Source organism: Solea solea, chromosome 5 (genome assembly GCF_958295425.1).
Source record: "Solea solea chromosome 5, fSolSol10.1, whole genome shotgun sequence".
NCBI classification, from domain to species: domain Eukaryota; kingdom Metazoa; phylum Chordata; class Actinopteri; order Pleuronectiformes; family Soleidae; genus Solea; species Solea solea.
Window position 1 is genome coordinate 196,346 of NC_081138.1, and position 16,614 is coordinate 212,959.

Below are 16,614 nucleotides of genomic sequence, written 5' to 3' on the forward strand. Positions count from 1 at the left end.
CCACTTCAGAACAAGCACCAGAACAAGTGCAGAACAAGTTTCAGAACAAGCTCCAGAACAAGCTCCAGAACAAGCTCCAGAACAAGCTTCAGAACAAGTTTCAGAACAAGCTCCAGAACAAGCTTCAGAACAAGCTCCAGAACGAGTTTCAGAACAAGCTTCAGAACAAGCTTCAGAACAAGCTCCAGAACAAGCTTCAGAACAAGCTCCAGAACAAGTTTCAGAACAAGCTTCAGAACAAGCTCCAGAACAAGCTTCAGAACAAGCTCCAGAACGAGTTTCAGAACAAGTTTCAGAACAAGCTTCAGAACAAGCTCCAGAACAAGCTCCAGAACAAGCTCCAGAACAAGCTTCAGAACAAGCTCCAGAAAAAGTTTCAGAACAAGCTCCAGAACAAGTTTCAGAACAAGCTTCAGAACAAGCTCCAGAAAAAGTTTCAGAACAAGCTCCAGAACAAGCTCCAGAACAAGCTTCAGAACAAGCTTCAGAACAAGCTCCAGAACAAGCTCCAGAACAAGCTCCAGAACAATGGAGCGATGAACGATGGTGGTGTTTTTTAGGCCCATGTCATAACTCTGCCTTATTCTGTTCTGGTTACTAATGCAGTAGCAGAAACAGATATTCATTTTGTTTGCTAATATCCAATATCCGTATTCCTAGATGAATCGGTTGTAGAGTCATGGATCGGGTATCACAAGACTTGGAATGGGTTGGCGGCTTCACACACTTACAGTTTGCGTCTCTAAAACAATGTGACGGCTGAAGCTGCCCACAAAACTATTCTCACACAAACTCAGTAGCTGCCTAGCTAGCATTACCATGAGTGAGAGACAAGTGACAACTAGGAAAATGGAGGAGGTTACACCAGGACATCGGGCAAACAAGGAAGCGTGTTATGTGTAAGCTGTGTAGAGCATCTTTGACGTACACTAACAGCACTACAAATCTCTACTACATTGGAGGAAACACGGTAAAGACTACGATGAGTTCTAGACCTGTTCTGAACCCATTATCAATCCCGGTGCCCTCAATCTGCTGCTGCTTACTTTTTTCTGTTTGTAACTTGTTTACATTGAAATGTTGCACCTCTGTAACCTACCTCTGGGTCTTTGTTATATAAAATATCTACAACAAATATTAACCGTAGAATGGAATCAAATGGTCTGTAATAAAAACATATTGTTTTTGTATCGAATGGTTTATCAGAGATTTGCAAACCTAGTTTGTTTTGTAAAGAGAAAGTGGTGAATGAGTTAACAGCTCTAAATGGTACCAGTATTCTCAGAATCTTCATCTTTTGCTTTCTATGCTCCTCCTCCTCCCTCCTCCTCCCCTCTTTCATACTGCGGTGTACTCAGGAGACCTTAGTTCCACTGAAGGTGGAATCAGTTTTCCTTTTCCACTGTGTCTTCCACCCCTCTCCCCCCCCCCACCCCACCCCCTCGTTGGAAAAGCCCCTGTTCAACTCTCACTGGGCGTCTGACTCAAGTGTGCTACGACGTGCCCACATTCCTAGACAGTATCCCCAACACCGGAACCGTTCACCGCCTCAGCCAGGAATGCTGGTTTTCATCAGGCCTAGTTTAGGCAGAGAGTGCAAAAGGAATTCACTGAGTAATACTCGCCATTTTCAAATCCATGTTGTTCATCTCACACCCACAAAAGCAAAAGTATGCCTTCTTTGCCTCTTCAGTAGAAGACACACAAGCAGTTACAACAACACAACAACACAAGCAGTGACAACACACAATAATCACACAGCTGCAATAAAAGATGGAGAAATTCAGAGTTTCCTGAAATCACTCTCATAGAACTGGAATTGCAAAAAGTGTTGAAAAGTCAAACACTTCCCATTCAGGTCTACAACACAACTACTCATTTAAATCCCAGACCAGATGGGACCAGTTTAGGTCAGGTCAGCAGTCCACCACACCAAAATGTAATGAGTCATTCAGAACACCAGGCCCACTGTCCATCCCTCCGCCCCCACCACAAACACACTAACCCTACATACCATGTGTGTGTGTGTGTGTGTGTGTGTGTTCATGTTCTCTTAACCTGATCCACCATTGTTAGTTTGTTTCCCCACATACTTGGGTTTGAGGGTCCAGGAAGTTAAAGTGATTCCTTCTTCATTCAGGTTAATCACATATAAACCACATATCATTCAGGTTAATCACATATCATTCAGGTTAATCACATATAAATCACATATCATTCAGGTTAATCACATATAAACCACATATCATTCAGGTTAATCACATATCATTCAGGTTAATCACATATAAACCACATATCATTCAGGTTAATCACATATCATTCAGGTTAATCACATATAAACCACATATCATTCAGGTTAATCACATATAAACCACATATCATTCAGGTTAATCACATATAAACCACATATCATTCAGGTTAATCACATATCATTCAGGTTAATCACATATAAACCACATATCATTCAGGTTAATCACATATCATTCAGGTTAATCACATATAAACCACATATCATTCAGGTTAATCACATATAAACCACATATCATTCAGGTTAATCACATATAAACCACATATCATTCAGGTTAATCACATATAAACCACATATCATTCAGGTTAATCACATATCATTCAGGTTAATCACATATAAACCACATATCATTCAGGTTAATCACATATAAACCACATATCATTCAGGTTAATCACATATAAACCACATATCATTCAGGTTAATCACATATAAACCACATATCATTCAGGTTAATCACATATCATTCAGGTTAATCACATATAAACCACATATCATTCAGGTTAATCACATATAAACCACATATCATTCAGGTTAATCACATATCATTCAGGTTAATCACATATAAACCACATATCATTCAGGTTAATCACATATCATTCAGGTTAATCACATATAAACCACATATCATTCAGGTTAATCACATATAAACCACATATCATTCAGGTTAATCACATATAAACCACATATCATTCAGGTTAATCACATATAAACCACATATCATTCAGGTTAATCACATATAAATCACATATCATTCAGGTTAATCACATATCATTCAGGTTAATCACATATAAACCACATATCATTCAGGTTAATCACATATAAACCACATATCATTCAGGTTAATCACATATAAACCACATATCATTCAGGTTAATCACATATAAACCACATATCATTCAGGTTAATCACATATCATTCAGGTTAATCACATATAAACCACATATCATTCAGGTTAATCACATATAAACCACATATCATTCAGGTTAATCACATATAAACCACATATCATTCAGGTTAATCACATATCATTCAGGTTAATCACATATAAACCACATATCATTCAGGTTAATCACATATCATTCAGGTTAATCACATATAAACCACATATCATTCAGGTTAATCACATATAAACCACATATCATTCAGGTTAATCACATATCATTCAGGTTAATCACATATAAACAACATATCATTCAGGTTAATCACATATAAACCACATATCATTCAGGTTAATCACATATAAACCACATATCATTCAGGTTAATAGGTTAATCACATATAAACCACATATCATTCAGGTTAATCACATATAAACCACATATCATTCAGGTTAATCACATATCATTCAGGTTAATCACATATAAACCACATATCATTCAGGTTAATCACATATCATTCAGGTTAATCACATATAAATCACATATCATTCAGGTTAATCACATATAAACCACATATCATTCAGGTTAATCACATATAAACCACATATCATTCAGGTTAATCACATATAAACCACATATCATTCAGGTTAATCACATATAAACCACATATCATTCAGGTTAATCACACGTAAACCACATATCATTCAGGTTAATCAATTAATGATTGAAGTCTCCATTAAATCTACAGATACTATGTCGTTCAGATCAAACATACATCACTCATAGGAGTCAAACTAAATGACATCTTTGTGATGCAACATTCAAGGAGGAAGTGAGCCACTCACTACAATCACATCTCAAGTCTCAGCTGCTTAGAGATGTCGGTCAAGACTAAGGATTCCATTCATTTTCCACTCAGCCTCAGTGTTCCAGCTGCACGTTAACTTTCTGCATTTTCACAACTCTTTTTATCACTATCACTCATTTATCATTTATTTATCACTTACTTATCATTTATTTATCACTCATTTATCTCTCTCATCACAGCAGCAGAACTTATTTCTCTTTTTCATGAGTCGTCGTCAGTTGCCAGGGTTTTTGTTTCCATGGTTACTGAAGTCTGATGCAACAGAACCCTGCCAGAGACGCCCGGGTACCACGGTGTAGTACTGACCCGGGCAGTACTCACTCACTCACTCACTCACTCACTGACTCAGTAAACATCTGTGGAGGTGACGTCATCGTCACATGATATCTCACATCATGTGATGATGACGTCTCACACACACACACGTGTTGTTGAAGACACAGATGATGAGAGAAGAATCCCCAGATGAGTGGTTGAATGTGGGCTTGTTTTCACGATGAGTGGATGAATGTGGGCGTGTCGTCTTACCTGGGCTGTTGGCCTCTCCCTCCAGCACCTGCAGGTCAGTGCACTCAGCGAGTGAGTGTTCCAGACAGAGCTGCAGGAAGCGGGCCTGGGTCCGGCTGACCCTCTTCAGCAGGGACAGCAGAGCAACAGTCTGCTCACACTCATTCCACCCTTTGAACCAGCTGGCCAGAACGCCCACCTGATCACGAAACATCATGGTCTGTGAAGCACGGTCACTGTGCCGGGCCGGGCCGGGCCGGGCCGGGCCGGGCCGGGCCGGGAGGGGCGTGAGACTCACAGGTAACTTTACACTGGTTCACCTGGTGGTTGATGTCTTCAGGGACAGAGATGTCTCTCTGTTCTCCTTCTGGTCTTTGTCATTATAAACCTGTTCACTGACATTTGTTTCACACACACAGATGCTGTCGGATTTATTCCTGCTGAAGGACTTTCTGCTCCGTCTTCTCCTATCTGAGGAGGAGGAGGAAGAGGAGGTTGTGATGTGCTCTTCTAACAAGGCATTAGAGTTATGAGCTGCTCCAGATTGCTTAGAGGTCCAGGTCGCTCTCAGAGGGATTGATATTCGATGAGTCAGCGTTCTTACAGCACACGCTGTGTCACATCAGCTTCAGCCTCACTGGCATTTTTCTTCAGGGAATCCCTGGAACACCTGCAGGAGGAGGAGGAGGAGGAGGAGGAGGAGGAGAGACAGACAGGTTTAACACAGCAGCCACACATTCACAGTCAGTGTTCCAGCCTTCAATCCTTCATACACTTATTAGTCGCTGTCACACATGAGCACACACGACACTGAAATAACACATTTGCTTTTTAGGATCCACAAGCGGACTGTCGGTGTCTGCTGCTGCTGCTGCTGCTAAAGCTGTTGCTGTTGCTGTTGCTGCTGCTGCTGCTGCTAAAGCTGTTGCTGTTGCTGTTGCTGCTGCTGCTGCTGCTAAAGCTGTTGCTGTTGCTGCTGCTGCTAAAGCTGCTGAAGCTGCTGCTGCTGCTGAAGCTGCTGCCGCTGCTGCTGCTGTTGCTCACCACCGTTATTTTAATCACACGTTACAAAGTTTCGTGTTAAACACACACACACACACGGCTAAGTTTCAGCAGACACAGTTTTCCCGTCACTGTCTAAAACTTCAGCAGCTAATATCCGTGAATCGTGTGTGTGTGTGTGAGTATACTATATACTCTGTTCTTACACACACACACACACACACACACACAGTGTTAAAACCAAGTTAGCAAAGTTACAACACACACACACACACACACAGAGAGACACACACACACACACACACACAGGTTGAGAAAGTTCTGCTCGAGAATTTGAATATTCGCTGTTGACGGTTAGAAGCAGCACGAACCGAAGCGCGGGTCCGGTCTTACCTCCTCCGCAGTTATCATGGTCAGGTTTAGGTTTTTCGGGGGAGCGGCGCTCCTTCAGTCCGGGTCTGGTGATTTGCCATCTTGACTAACTTTTCCTCTGTCTGTCTGTCTGTCTGTCTGTGTGTGTGTGTGTGTGTGTGTGTGTGTCTGTCTGTCTGTCTGTCTGCGTATATGTGTGTGTGTGTCACCAGCTCACTGTGATCAAGTCTAAAAGACACGGTCAAACCTCACGGAACCTGGAGAACCACTTCCGCTTAAATCCTTCAAAATAAAGTGTGTTTTAGTTGGTTTTAGCTCACCACTTAGTCGGTTAGGTTTATGTATGAATGAACGAATGAATGTCTTTTCAATTAGAATCATGTGAGAACTAAAGTTTATTTTCATACAAAGTGCAGCTTAATGCTTCAATGATAGTTATATGATATATAATTAACTTAATTCTGATAATATTATGATCACTTTCTATGTCTTAAATAAAATAAAAAGAGGTTTTAAGATTCATTTTAAATATTTGCTGCAGTCGTGTTATTGTTTATTGATATTTTACACCATTTTCTATTTTATGGAGAAAACCACAAAATGATTAATCAAGAAAAAAACCTATTTATTTAATTAACCTATTCATCAGTTATGATTATCACACAGTTCTTTAAGGCCATGGTTCTCAAACTGTGGTACATGTACCATTAAAGGTACACGAGTTTAGATTAGTTTAAAAACAGTTTTACTGTATCAACCAGAGTATGTGATCAGAGTGGAGCAAATAATAATAATATATTATATTAATAATAATAATGATGATAATAATAATAATAATAATAATGGTAATAATAATAATATAATACTACTAATAATAATGATTATATAATAGTAATAATAATAATAATATTAATATAACAATAATCGTAATCTATATAATAATAATAATAATAATAATAATATATTATAATAATAATGATGATAATAATAATGATAATAATATATAATGATAATAATAATAATACCTTCAGGTAATATCTCTCTCTCCATCTTCATCTAATGTTATCGCACCAGTGTGTGAAGTTTATGTGAGGAAGAGGAGGACGATGACAGAATAAATCTGGTTGTAGCTGACTTTGCTCAGTCTTTTTATATATAATATATAATTACTCAAAAATATTAATATTACACCACTGTATTTTAAGGAGCTACACATTTTCTTGATATAAAAGTTTCCGAACCACCTCTCCCTGCAAATGCTATTAATATTATCATTATTATTATTATTATTATTATCATTATTATTATCATTACTATCATTATTAATAACATCATCATGGTTAGTGGCAGTGTTTTTTTTTTGGCTTCAGTTATGCTGGAGCAGACGTATAAACCTGCACAAACTGGGTTTATTTGTAGTTCAATCAGAACCAAAATTAATGCATTCATTTAATATCACTAATGTTGTTGTGTACGACCTCCTGTCATAAGTCCGTGCTATTACTTTGAAGGCGCGACCAGTCAACTTCCGGCTGAGACTCGGGCGCATTGACGCAAAGTGTGTGGCGCTGCTCGTTTCCACATGCTAATCATTAACAGTGGAGCATTACGTCAGGGGCTTGGCAGCGCGAGGAAGCACCAAAATAGAGGGGGGGATGTGTGTGTGTTATGGGGGGGGGGGGGGGGGGGATGATGATGTGTAGCCAAACTTTTACACTTAAAATAGACAGATTTCATATCATAATAATTTATTATTACTTAACTTTGATCTGAACAACATTAAATAATAATCTGATTCTCATAAAAATACACATCATGAGAAATTATTTAAAAAAAAAAAAAAGGTTTCAAGAATGTCTGGAAGATGACTTTCATTCTCAAAACATGGATTTTAATCAAACCATTGAAGGCTTTCTGTGGTTAGACCTAGTCAACGCATTTAGCTCCAACCCCACAAACTGGTCCAGACCAGCAGGACCATGTTCCAGATCTGATCCTGGATTATTACGACAACTTCAGCATGAGAATCTTGGCAGAAATGGCACAAACTGGAAGTTGAGATAATCACAGGCCGCAACGTCTCGGGAACCTTGTTACACAAAGCTCCAGTTGCCCCTGAAGTCTTTGGTAGAGGAGTTCAGAGAGGTGCTGATGGACTCAAGAGACCTGAAGGTGGTCCAAGCAGGAGCTGTGGTGAGGACTGAGGAAGTGGCACCCAGGCCCAGGCTGGGGCCTGCCCAGCCGGGGCCCCAGGAGTTTTATCTGCTGCACACACACACACACACACACACACACACACACATAGCAGTAACAGCAGCAGCAGAAACAGCAGCAGCAGCAGCAGCAGCAGCAGAAACAGCAGCAGGACTGGCAGCTCACTATGGACCAGGAACAGCAGAGTCCTGCAGCACCACCCTGAGGCCAGAAATCCTGCTGATCTCTAAGAACACAACGCAGCCATAAAACCTCAGAGAAGAAGAGGAAGAGGCGTGTCTCGCAGACCGGACATGACGTCACCCAGCAGCTAACCCTCAGTTGTTCAACAAAAACAATTGTTCAGACCTCGGATAAACGGAACAATATTGAACTCAGTTTGATGAACACAGCTGCATTAAAACACTCATTAAAACTCATTAAAACACGAACATTTTGATCCACACTCCATACCAGATGGTGGCGGTAATGCACTAAATCGTTGTTTTTCAAACGCCATAAAAGCTCAGAGAAGAAGAGGAAGAGGCGTGTCTCGCAGACCGGACATGACGTCACCCAGCAGCGAACCCTGCGTCTGTATCTCTGTCCTGCGTGAATATGCTTCACTTTCCGGCCAGAAAACGCTGAAGAGTGTGAGTTTGAGCGGGACGTGAGCTCATGTTGTGTGCGGACTCTCCGCAGCCTGGAGCCGCAGACATGAGCCGCAGGAGAAGCGTGGTTTGGGGCTTTTTCAAAGCCGTGGACTCATTGTCGGTCCGGTGTGTTCTCTGCAGCGACTACCAGTCCAAACAAGTCCGGGGCAGCACCACCAACATGCTGAGACATCTGCGCGTCAAACATCCACAAGAGTTCGCCAAGACATTCAGAGGACGTTCGACCAAAAGCACCCGGAGAATCGATCGTCGAGCGGTGAACACGGACAGCGAACAGGCGTATTACTCGGGTACAGCTCACTGTGTTACATGGTCTGTGGCTTCTGTTAGTCTACGGAAGCCTTCACTGTCCACGGCGCGAACCCAGCTCCCGTCAGAAAACGTTGATCAGTGTTTGTCCAACCTGGAAATGATGATGTTCTCAAATGTCTTGTTTTTGTCCACTAACCAAAATGATTCATTTTGAGTGATTTCTTTGTTTTATGGAGCAAAGAAATGAAGAAAATATTCACATTTAAGCAGCTGAAACAATCAGAAATCTTGTTTAAGTCATGAAAAATGCTTCAAACCGATTCATCTATTCTCTAAATAGTTGATTTGAATTCATTTAGTAATGGATTGATAATCCAATAAACCGAGTAATTGTTTCAGCTCTAATTGAAATGCAATCAAAGGTTTGTTAATATTTAAACTCCTCTGATCAGAGCAAGTGATGAATAATAATGACTGCCTCCACCCTGTCTTTAGCAGCATGTGAATAATGCTGACTTTATTTCCCTCTTGTTTAGTGGATGTGGTGCTTGAGAACGAGGACTCTGACAACAGCATTCCTTTAAATGAGTCAGATATTAATGCTGCTATTTCTGACATCCTGGAGGCTGCACAAGGAGATGCAGCAGAAGAAGACTCAGCACATGCAGAGGTGAGCGATGAGCCTCCTGTGAGACACGGCCGCCCGAGAAGGAGCTTGATTTGGAGACACTATGAGCGTCTGGACGGTCTGGACGCTGCTCAGTGCCGCATCTGCATGAAGAAGTTGCAGTGCTTTGAAGGCAGCAGCACCAGCAACCTGCGCCGACACTTGTCAGCGAGACACCCTGACATGTTTGCTGGGCTTGTGGCCAGTGGACTGAAGCCACCTCCATCGACTGCTGCTGTAAAGACGGAGCTCAGACAGGGTTCAGGTTTGTCCTGGTTTTCTTTTCACTTGCATGAATGACTGCAGCACATTCACACACACACACTGTGGACTAAACCATCCGTCTAAATCACACACCAAGGAAATGACACATACATGTTGTGTGACGCCTTAAACAATCAGGATGACAATGAGAGTTACTCTTACAACTCAACTACATTAGAAACATGCAGGGGTCCCTGATGAGTAAATAAGTCCTGAACGAATTGATAGATCACAATAAAATTAAAAAATGATTTTAAATATTCACTCTTTTTAAAAACCTGCCCAGACAAACGACGAACGAGGACGTCACTGTTCTGCTGGCGCTTGCTAAGTCATTCCACCATGAAGAGAGTCTGGATTGTCTTGTGCGGGGTGTCGAGGTCTGTGCACTGACAGACCTCAAGCCTTCGATCAACAGAGTTCAGTGATTTGAAGCAGCTCAGCGTAGACAGTGGAGCTCATTGAACAAAGGGGCGGCACCTATGAACGGCACGCCCTTTCATAGCACAGGTCTGTTAGCAGGGTGTTAGCATGACCAGAGCCTGTTGACTTCTCTTATATTGAATAGAGCAAAGCGACATGATCAGTAAAGGTCAACAGGTCATCACTCATGACACCCATGTAAGGACATGTCTCAGATCATTCCACCATCGGGGAGATAGGACAGCGAACAGTCGTGAGTTTGACCAGTGACTGCGGTCCTCTCAGTGAGGGGGCAGCAGGCCGGTTTGTCGATGTGGAGTGGGAGGGCCGGGGTGTAGGGTTTGATCATGTCCTGGATGTAGGCCGGATCTGTTTGTAGCATGGAACGCAAGCACTAGACTGTGGAAGTGGATGCGAGCAGCTACAGGAGGTGAGTGAAGGGAGTGGAGGAGCGGTGTAGTGTGAGAGAACTTTGGTAAGATGAAGACCAGTCGAGCTGCTGCAGAGGTCGTATGGCACGCGCAGGGAGAGCAGGAGGGAGGTGCAGTCGTCCACTAAACAAACAGCATCAGTGAGACGTGAGCTGGACAACTGTGTTTGCACTTATGTTGTGTGTTAACACTCCAGCACCTGGAGCCACAGAGACGAGCAAGAGAAGCAGCTTTCATTAACAAGTGATGAATGACTGCCTCCACCCACCCTGTCTTTAGCAGCATGTGAATAATCCTGACTTTATTTCCCTCTTGTTTAGTGGATGTGGTGCTTGAGAACGAGGACTCTGACAACAGCGTTCCTTTAAATGAGTCAGATGTTAACGCAGCTGAAGAAGACTCAGCACATGCAGAGGTGAGCGATGAGCCTCCTGTGAGACACGGCCGCCCGAGAAGGAGCTTGATTTGGAGACACTATGAGCGTCTGGACGGTCTGGACGCTGCTCAGTGCCGCATCTGCATGAAGAAGTTGCAGTGCTTTGAAGGCAGCAGCACCAGCAACCTGCGCCGACACTTGTCAGCGAGACACCCTGACATGTTTGCTGGGCTTGTGGCCAGTGGACTGAAGCCACCTCCATCGACTGCTGCTGTAAAGACGGAGCTCAGACAGGGTTCAGGTTGGTCCTGGTTTTCTTTTCACTTGCATGAATGACTGCAGCACATTCACACACACACACACTGTGGACTAAACCATCCGTCTAAATCACACACCTAATGTCTTAATTGTTACTGTGATCAAATCACTAAAGTAGGATTTGGCCTATGTTTGGATTAGCGAGTGACATCTTCTGGGGTATTTTCTCCTGTCAGTTGGGGACAGGTTGGGGGAGGGTATGTGCTGCTATTCAGGATTTTTGCATTTTCTTTTTCTGTTGCAAGCCGGTTTGCCGATGCAGAGCGGGAGGGGCGGGCTGGGGTGTAGGTTTTGATCATGTCCTGGATGTAGGCTGGACCGGATCCGTTTGTAGCATGGAACGCAAGCACTAGAGTCTTGAAGCGGATGTGAGCAGCTACAGGAAGCCAGTGGGAGCGGAGGAGCGGTGTGGTGTGGGAGAATTTTGGTAAGTTGAAGACAAGTCGAGCTGCTGCATTCTGGATGAGTTGCAGAGGTCGTATGGAACACACAGGAAGACCAGCCAGGAGGGAGTTGCAGTAGTCCAAGCGTGAGATGACAAGATCCTGGACCAGAACCTGTGCTGCCTTCTGGTTTAGAAGTGGCCGTAAACTTCTGATGTTGTGTAACATGTATCTGCAACATGGAGCTGTTGCAGCAATGTTGGCAGTGAGGGAGAGATGGTCATCAAGTCTCACACCCAGGTTCCTTGCGGTATGAGACGGAGCTACAACAGAGTTGTGGAGGGTGATGGTTAGGTCTGTGGTGGGAGAAAAAGAAACTCGGTCTTGTCAAGACTTTACGTCTTACAACTTATTTCTTATAGTTCCCATCAGAAAAAAGCCTTGAAGGACAGCACTGACGAGGCTGCAGCAGATGAGGGGGTGAGACGGGTCCTCTGTGATCAGAGAGTGGAGTTAAACTCCTCTGATCAGAGCAAGTGATGAATGACTGCCTCCACCCTGTCTTTAGCAGCATGTGAATAATGCTGACTTTATTTCCCTCTTGTTTAGTGGATGTGGTGCTTGAGAACGAGGACTCTGACAACAGCGTTCCTTTAAATGAGTCCGATATTAATGCTGCTATTTCTGACATCCTGGAGGCTGCACAAGGAGATGCAGCAGAAGAAGACTCAGCACATGCAGAGGTGAGCGATGAGCCTCCTGTGAGACACGGCCGCCCGAGAAGGAGCTTGATTTGGAGACACTATGAGCGTCTGGACGGTCTGGACGCTGCTCAGTGCCGCATCTGCATGAAGAAGTTGCAGTGCTTTGAAGGCACCAGCAACCTGCGCCGACACTTGTCAGCGAGACACCCTGAAATGTTTGCTGGGCTTGTGGCCAGTGGACTGAAGCCACCTCCATCGACTGCTGCTGTAAAGACGGAGCTCAGACAGGGTTCAGGTAAACTTGACACTTCCTTTCCTTTTGTTTGGTTTGCACTTCAGTAAAATGCTTCCATTTAAAACACATGAATAAAGCAAAGAAATCCCAGGACTTTGTAGCAGTGCTGTTTGTCATGTGATTGTAGCCCCTCCTCCCAGGTTCATACAGTGGCATTCATATGCAGCATTGAAACACTTCCTATCACATTTAACCAGTTCCTCAGAAATGAGGTTCTGTGTCATTAGGACCAGGTTTAGGTCTATATGAGGTCTACTGGTCCTGTGTTGATGCTAGAAAAGTGTACACACACTATGTTGTGAAAGTATTAGCTCAAAGGTGCTAATGAGACTAAACATGGCCGCCTCCCTCCCAGGTTCATTTGAAGGAGAAAAGCGGGTGTGGAGGAGAGAGCGGGAGCTGATTGAAGCTCTGAGGAGGACGCAGAAGGAGGAGGCCCGAGCTTTGGAGGTTCAGAGAGATCTGCTGGAGAAGATGCGTGCAGCAGATGCCAGAGAGGCCACAGCAGAGAAGGAGAAGATTGAGACTCTGAGGAAAGCACAACAGGAGGAAGCCAAAGAACTGACTTTACAGAGAGAAGAGCTGCAGAAGGAGAAGGCGGAGCTGCGGAAGAAACAGGAAGAACTTGAGCAGGAAAGAGAAGAACTTGTCTTGTTTTCCAGAGGACAGGAGTGTTCCACCATCACATCACGATTGTGATACCAGATTCCTGCTAATGCTCTGGGACTGTTGTAAAACCTGTTGTAAAAATGTAAAGCTCTCTTTTTGTGTTTCTGATGAATGGCAAATTCATGACGACTCGTTGTGTCACAAATGAGATTTACTCAAGGACTAACTTCTTGCAACAATTATTTTCAAGCTTAACAAGCTTAACAAGCTTACTTCTTCTATTTAATGACACATTTCCACCGGCTCTACTCGACACGCCGCGTCACAACACGACAAGGTCGCATCTCCACTACAGAAAAGTACCTACTTAACGTGGGCGGAGTCATCACTGCACGGCTGAGTGAAACTGCAGTGACTTCGTTTTATACACGACACACACACGAGTGACTAGTGACTTTACACCACACTTCTGTAGTTGTTGGAGATTAACCCACATTTCGAGGATTGTTAAGTAGTTTTAAGTGATCTACAATTCGCCGCTGTTCGGCTTGACTTGTGTGTGTGTGTGGGAGGTCTCTTCCTGTGGAAACGCTACTTAAACCGAGGCGAGCCGGTGGAAATGCGGCATATGTCTGTTACAGGAACTAAACAACAAGTGTTTGTCATTTGCATCCACTGTAGATATTCTGAAACCTCATGCTGATGTAATACATTGTTTTATAGAATAAAGTTTTTAAATGCCAGTCTGTAGTTTGGAAGGATTGTTGATGCTCTCAGTCCCAAAACTTCTCTGGGCTTTATGGTCATATTAGCTCTAGTTTCAGAACCTCAACAGCGCCTCTGTGTGGCGGTTGTTAGGATTCTTTCATTCACTGAATGTTTCTTTGGTAATATTAGTGCAGTACTAGCATCACATGCATGGCCTTGTATCCTCTCTCTATTGGCTCTACTGTGTTTAGACATGCTCGGTCACTTGACTGCAGCACTGGTGCCCTGAAGACGTCAGCTGCCACGTTTGAAGCCTGTCAAGTGAACAGTTATGTGTTTAACAGATAGAAACTAGTGTGTGTGGATGCATCATCACATTCACATCAAAGGAAGTTCAACTAAAACAACATGGCAGTCACAGCATTGTTCACTTATGTTTGACTATGAAAGGAAATCCGTCATTTTGAGCTGAGCTGCTCATGTCAAGTATTTAACAATACTTTAACAATATTTAACTCAAATTTGTAGAACATTGGACAGCAATCCCACTAACTACATAATAAGTTGATATTAAGTTTGAGGCCTCAGCTCTCGTCTCAGATTAAGAATCATTTGTGTTGATGAAGAACAAACAGAGGCAGAATAACAATCACCAGACGTTACTCACTGCATTACATGTTGAGTTAAAGGTAGGATTGGAGATCCTGTAGAAACTCAGCAGGCTGCATTCTTCAGACTTCCCTCTGAAGCCACGCCTCCACAGCACATGCTCACACAATGGTTGCTTTCATGCGTTTTTCTGGATACTTGTTCAAACGACAACGTGATGATGAAAAACAACAAACACTCTCAAAAGATCGTTCACTTTGTCTGTCCTGTAGAAACAGCGCCACCATGGACGTAATGATTGATGTGTCATGATGATGGTGACACATGGTGTTTTTACAGGTGTGTCCGTTCCACAGGTGACTGATATTTCTGTAAAAATGTATTCATTAATTGTTTACAATCGTGGTTTGAAGACCATTTTAAACAATTCAGTTAAAACTATTTTTTTTCTAAATCTAAATCTCATTAATCCCCTGAGGGAAATTACTTCTCTGCATTTGACCCATTGTAGAATTAGACAGACAGACAGACAGACAGACGACTTTATTAATCCCGTTGGGAGGTTCCCTCGGGGAAATTAACAGCTCCAGCATCCACACACAGCACTGTTAAAAATACAGAGTAGAATAAAATAAGATAAGAATAAAAATAAAAATATAAAAATAAAAATAAAAATGAAAGTGACCCATGCTATTTATGTATGTATACCTACATACACACAACACCTGTATATATACATATATATATACATACATACATACATACACATACATACATACATATACACATACACACATATATACATATATGTATATACATACATACATACATAGGTACACACACACACCTACAGTTTTATTGCACATGTCTATGGTTTTTATTGCACATGTTATTATGTTATTGTTGTGGTTGTACTGTTTTTTTTGTTTGCCCTCCTCCCCCCCAGTGAGGAGTTGTACAGTTTGATGGCCCGGGGGACAAACGAGTCCCCCAGCCTGTTGGTCCTGTACTTGGGGAGGAGCAGCCTGTTGCTGAGGCTTCTGTGGCTCCTCTGGCTGCTGATGACAGTGTGCAGAGGGTGGCTGGCATTGTCCAGGATGCTCAGCAGTTTGTCCACAGTTTTTCTCTCTGCCACTGTCACCAGAGGGTCCAGCCTCATTCCTACCACCGAGCCGGCCCGCCTGATGAGTTTTTCCAGTCTGTGGAAGTCTGCCTTAGTTGTGCTCCCGCCCCAGCACACCACGGCGTAGGAGAGAACACTGGCAACCACAGACTGGTAGAACATCCACAGGAGCTTTTTGCAGATGTTGAAAGATCGTAGCCTCCTCAGGAAGTACAACCTGCTCTGGGCCTTCTTGTACAGATGCCAGGAGGAGCAGCCCAGGGAGCAATGGGGGTTGGGTACCTTGCTCAGGGGTACCCCAGCCCTTTTGACCTGGTGGGGACTTGAACCAGCAACCCTCCAGTTACAAGCCAAGTTCCCTTTCCATGGGGGGCCAAGTGGGGGGCTTTTTATGGCCTTTAGGAAGATTTTACACATGTGACACTCCATGAATTAAAAATATAGAATATAAAGATCTATACATGTCTGTGTCCTTGTCTCCAGGTGTCCTGTGGACACTTTTACAGGCGTCTCCTTCACTATTGCGCACAATGGGAAAATTGCTTTTTGGGCCCATGAGTATTTTTTGTTGCAGTACCACGAGTGGCCACCATGACAACATTGTCTTCAAGGCAGAGGGGGCGGAGCTACATCCATGCTCCAAACTCCTG

General features: G+C 43.1%; 2 protein-coding genes across 3 annotated transcripts in view; one reads left to right on the plus strand and one right to left on the minus strand.

The window, feature by feature from the left end:
* Positions 1-6,139, minus strand: part of samd4a (sterile alpha motif domain containing 4A) — a 45,155-nt gene extending 39,016 nt beyond the window's left edge. For both annotated transcript variants that reach the window (XM_058628753.1, XM_058628752.1), the window contains exons 1-2: positions 5,957-6,139; positions 4,583-5,231 (exon numbers count right to left, since the gene is read on the minus strand). In XM_058628753.1, the coding sequence (XP_058484736.1) occupies positions 4,583-4,778 (196 nt within the window). In that variant the 5' untranslated portion in view covers positions 4,779-5,231; positions 5,957-6,139. The remainder of the gene's footprint in view (positions 1-4,582; positions 5,232-5,956) is intronic.
* A 2,540-nt stretch (positions 6,140-8,679) lies between these two features.
* Positions 8,680-14,267, plus strand: LOC131459995 (uncharacterized). The gene is made up of 5 exons (XM_058630213.1): positions 8,680-9,092; positions 9,591-9,986; positions 11,160-11,516; positions 12,526-12,915; positions 13,271-14,267. The coding sequence occupies exons 1-5, from the start codon at positions 8,807-8,809 to the stop codon at positions 13,612-13,614; spliced, it is 1,773 nt and encodes a 590-aa protein (XP_058486196.1). The 5' UTR covers positions 8,680-8,806; the 3' UTR covers positions 13,615-14,267.
* Positions 14,268-16,614: the final 2,347 nt, after the last annotated feature.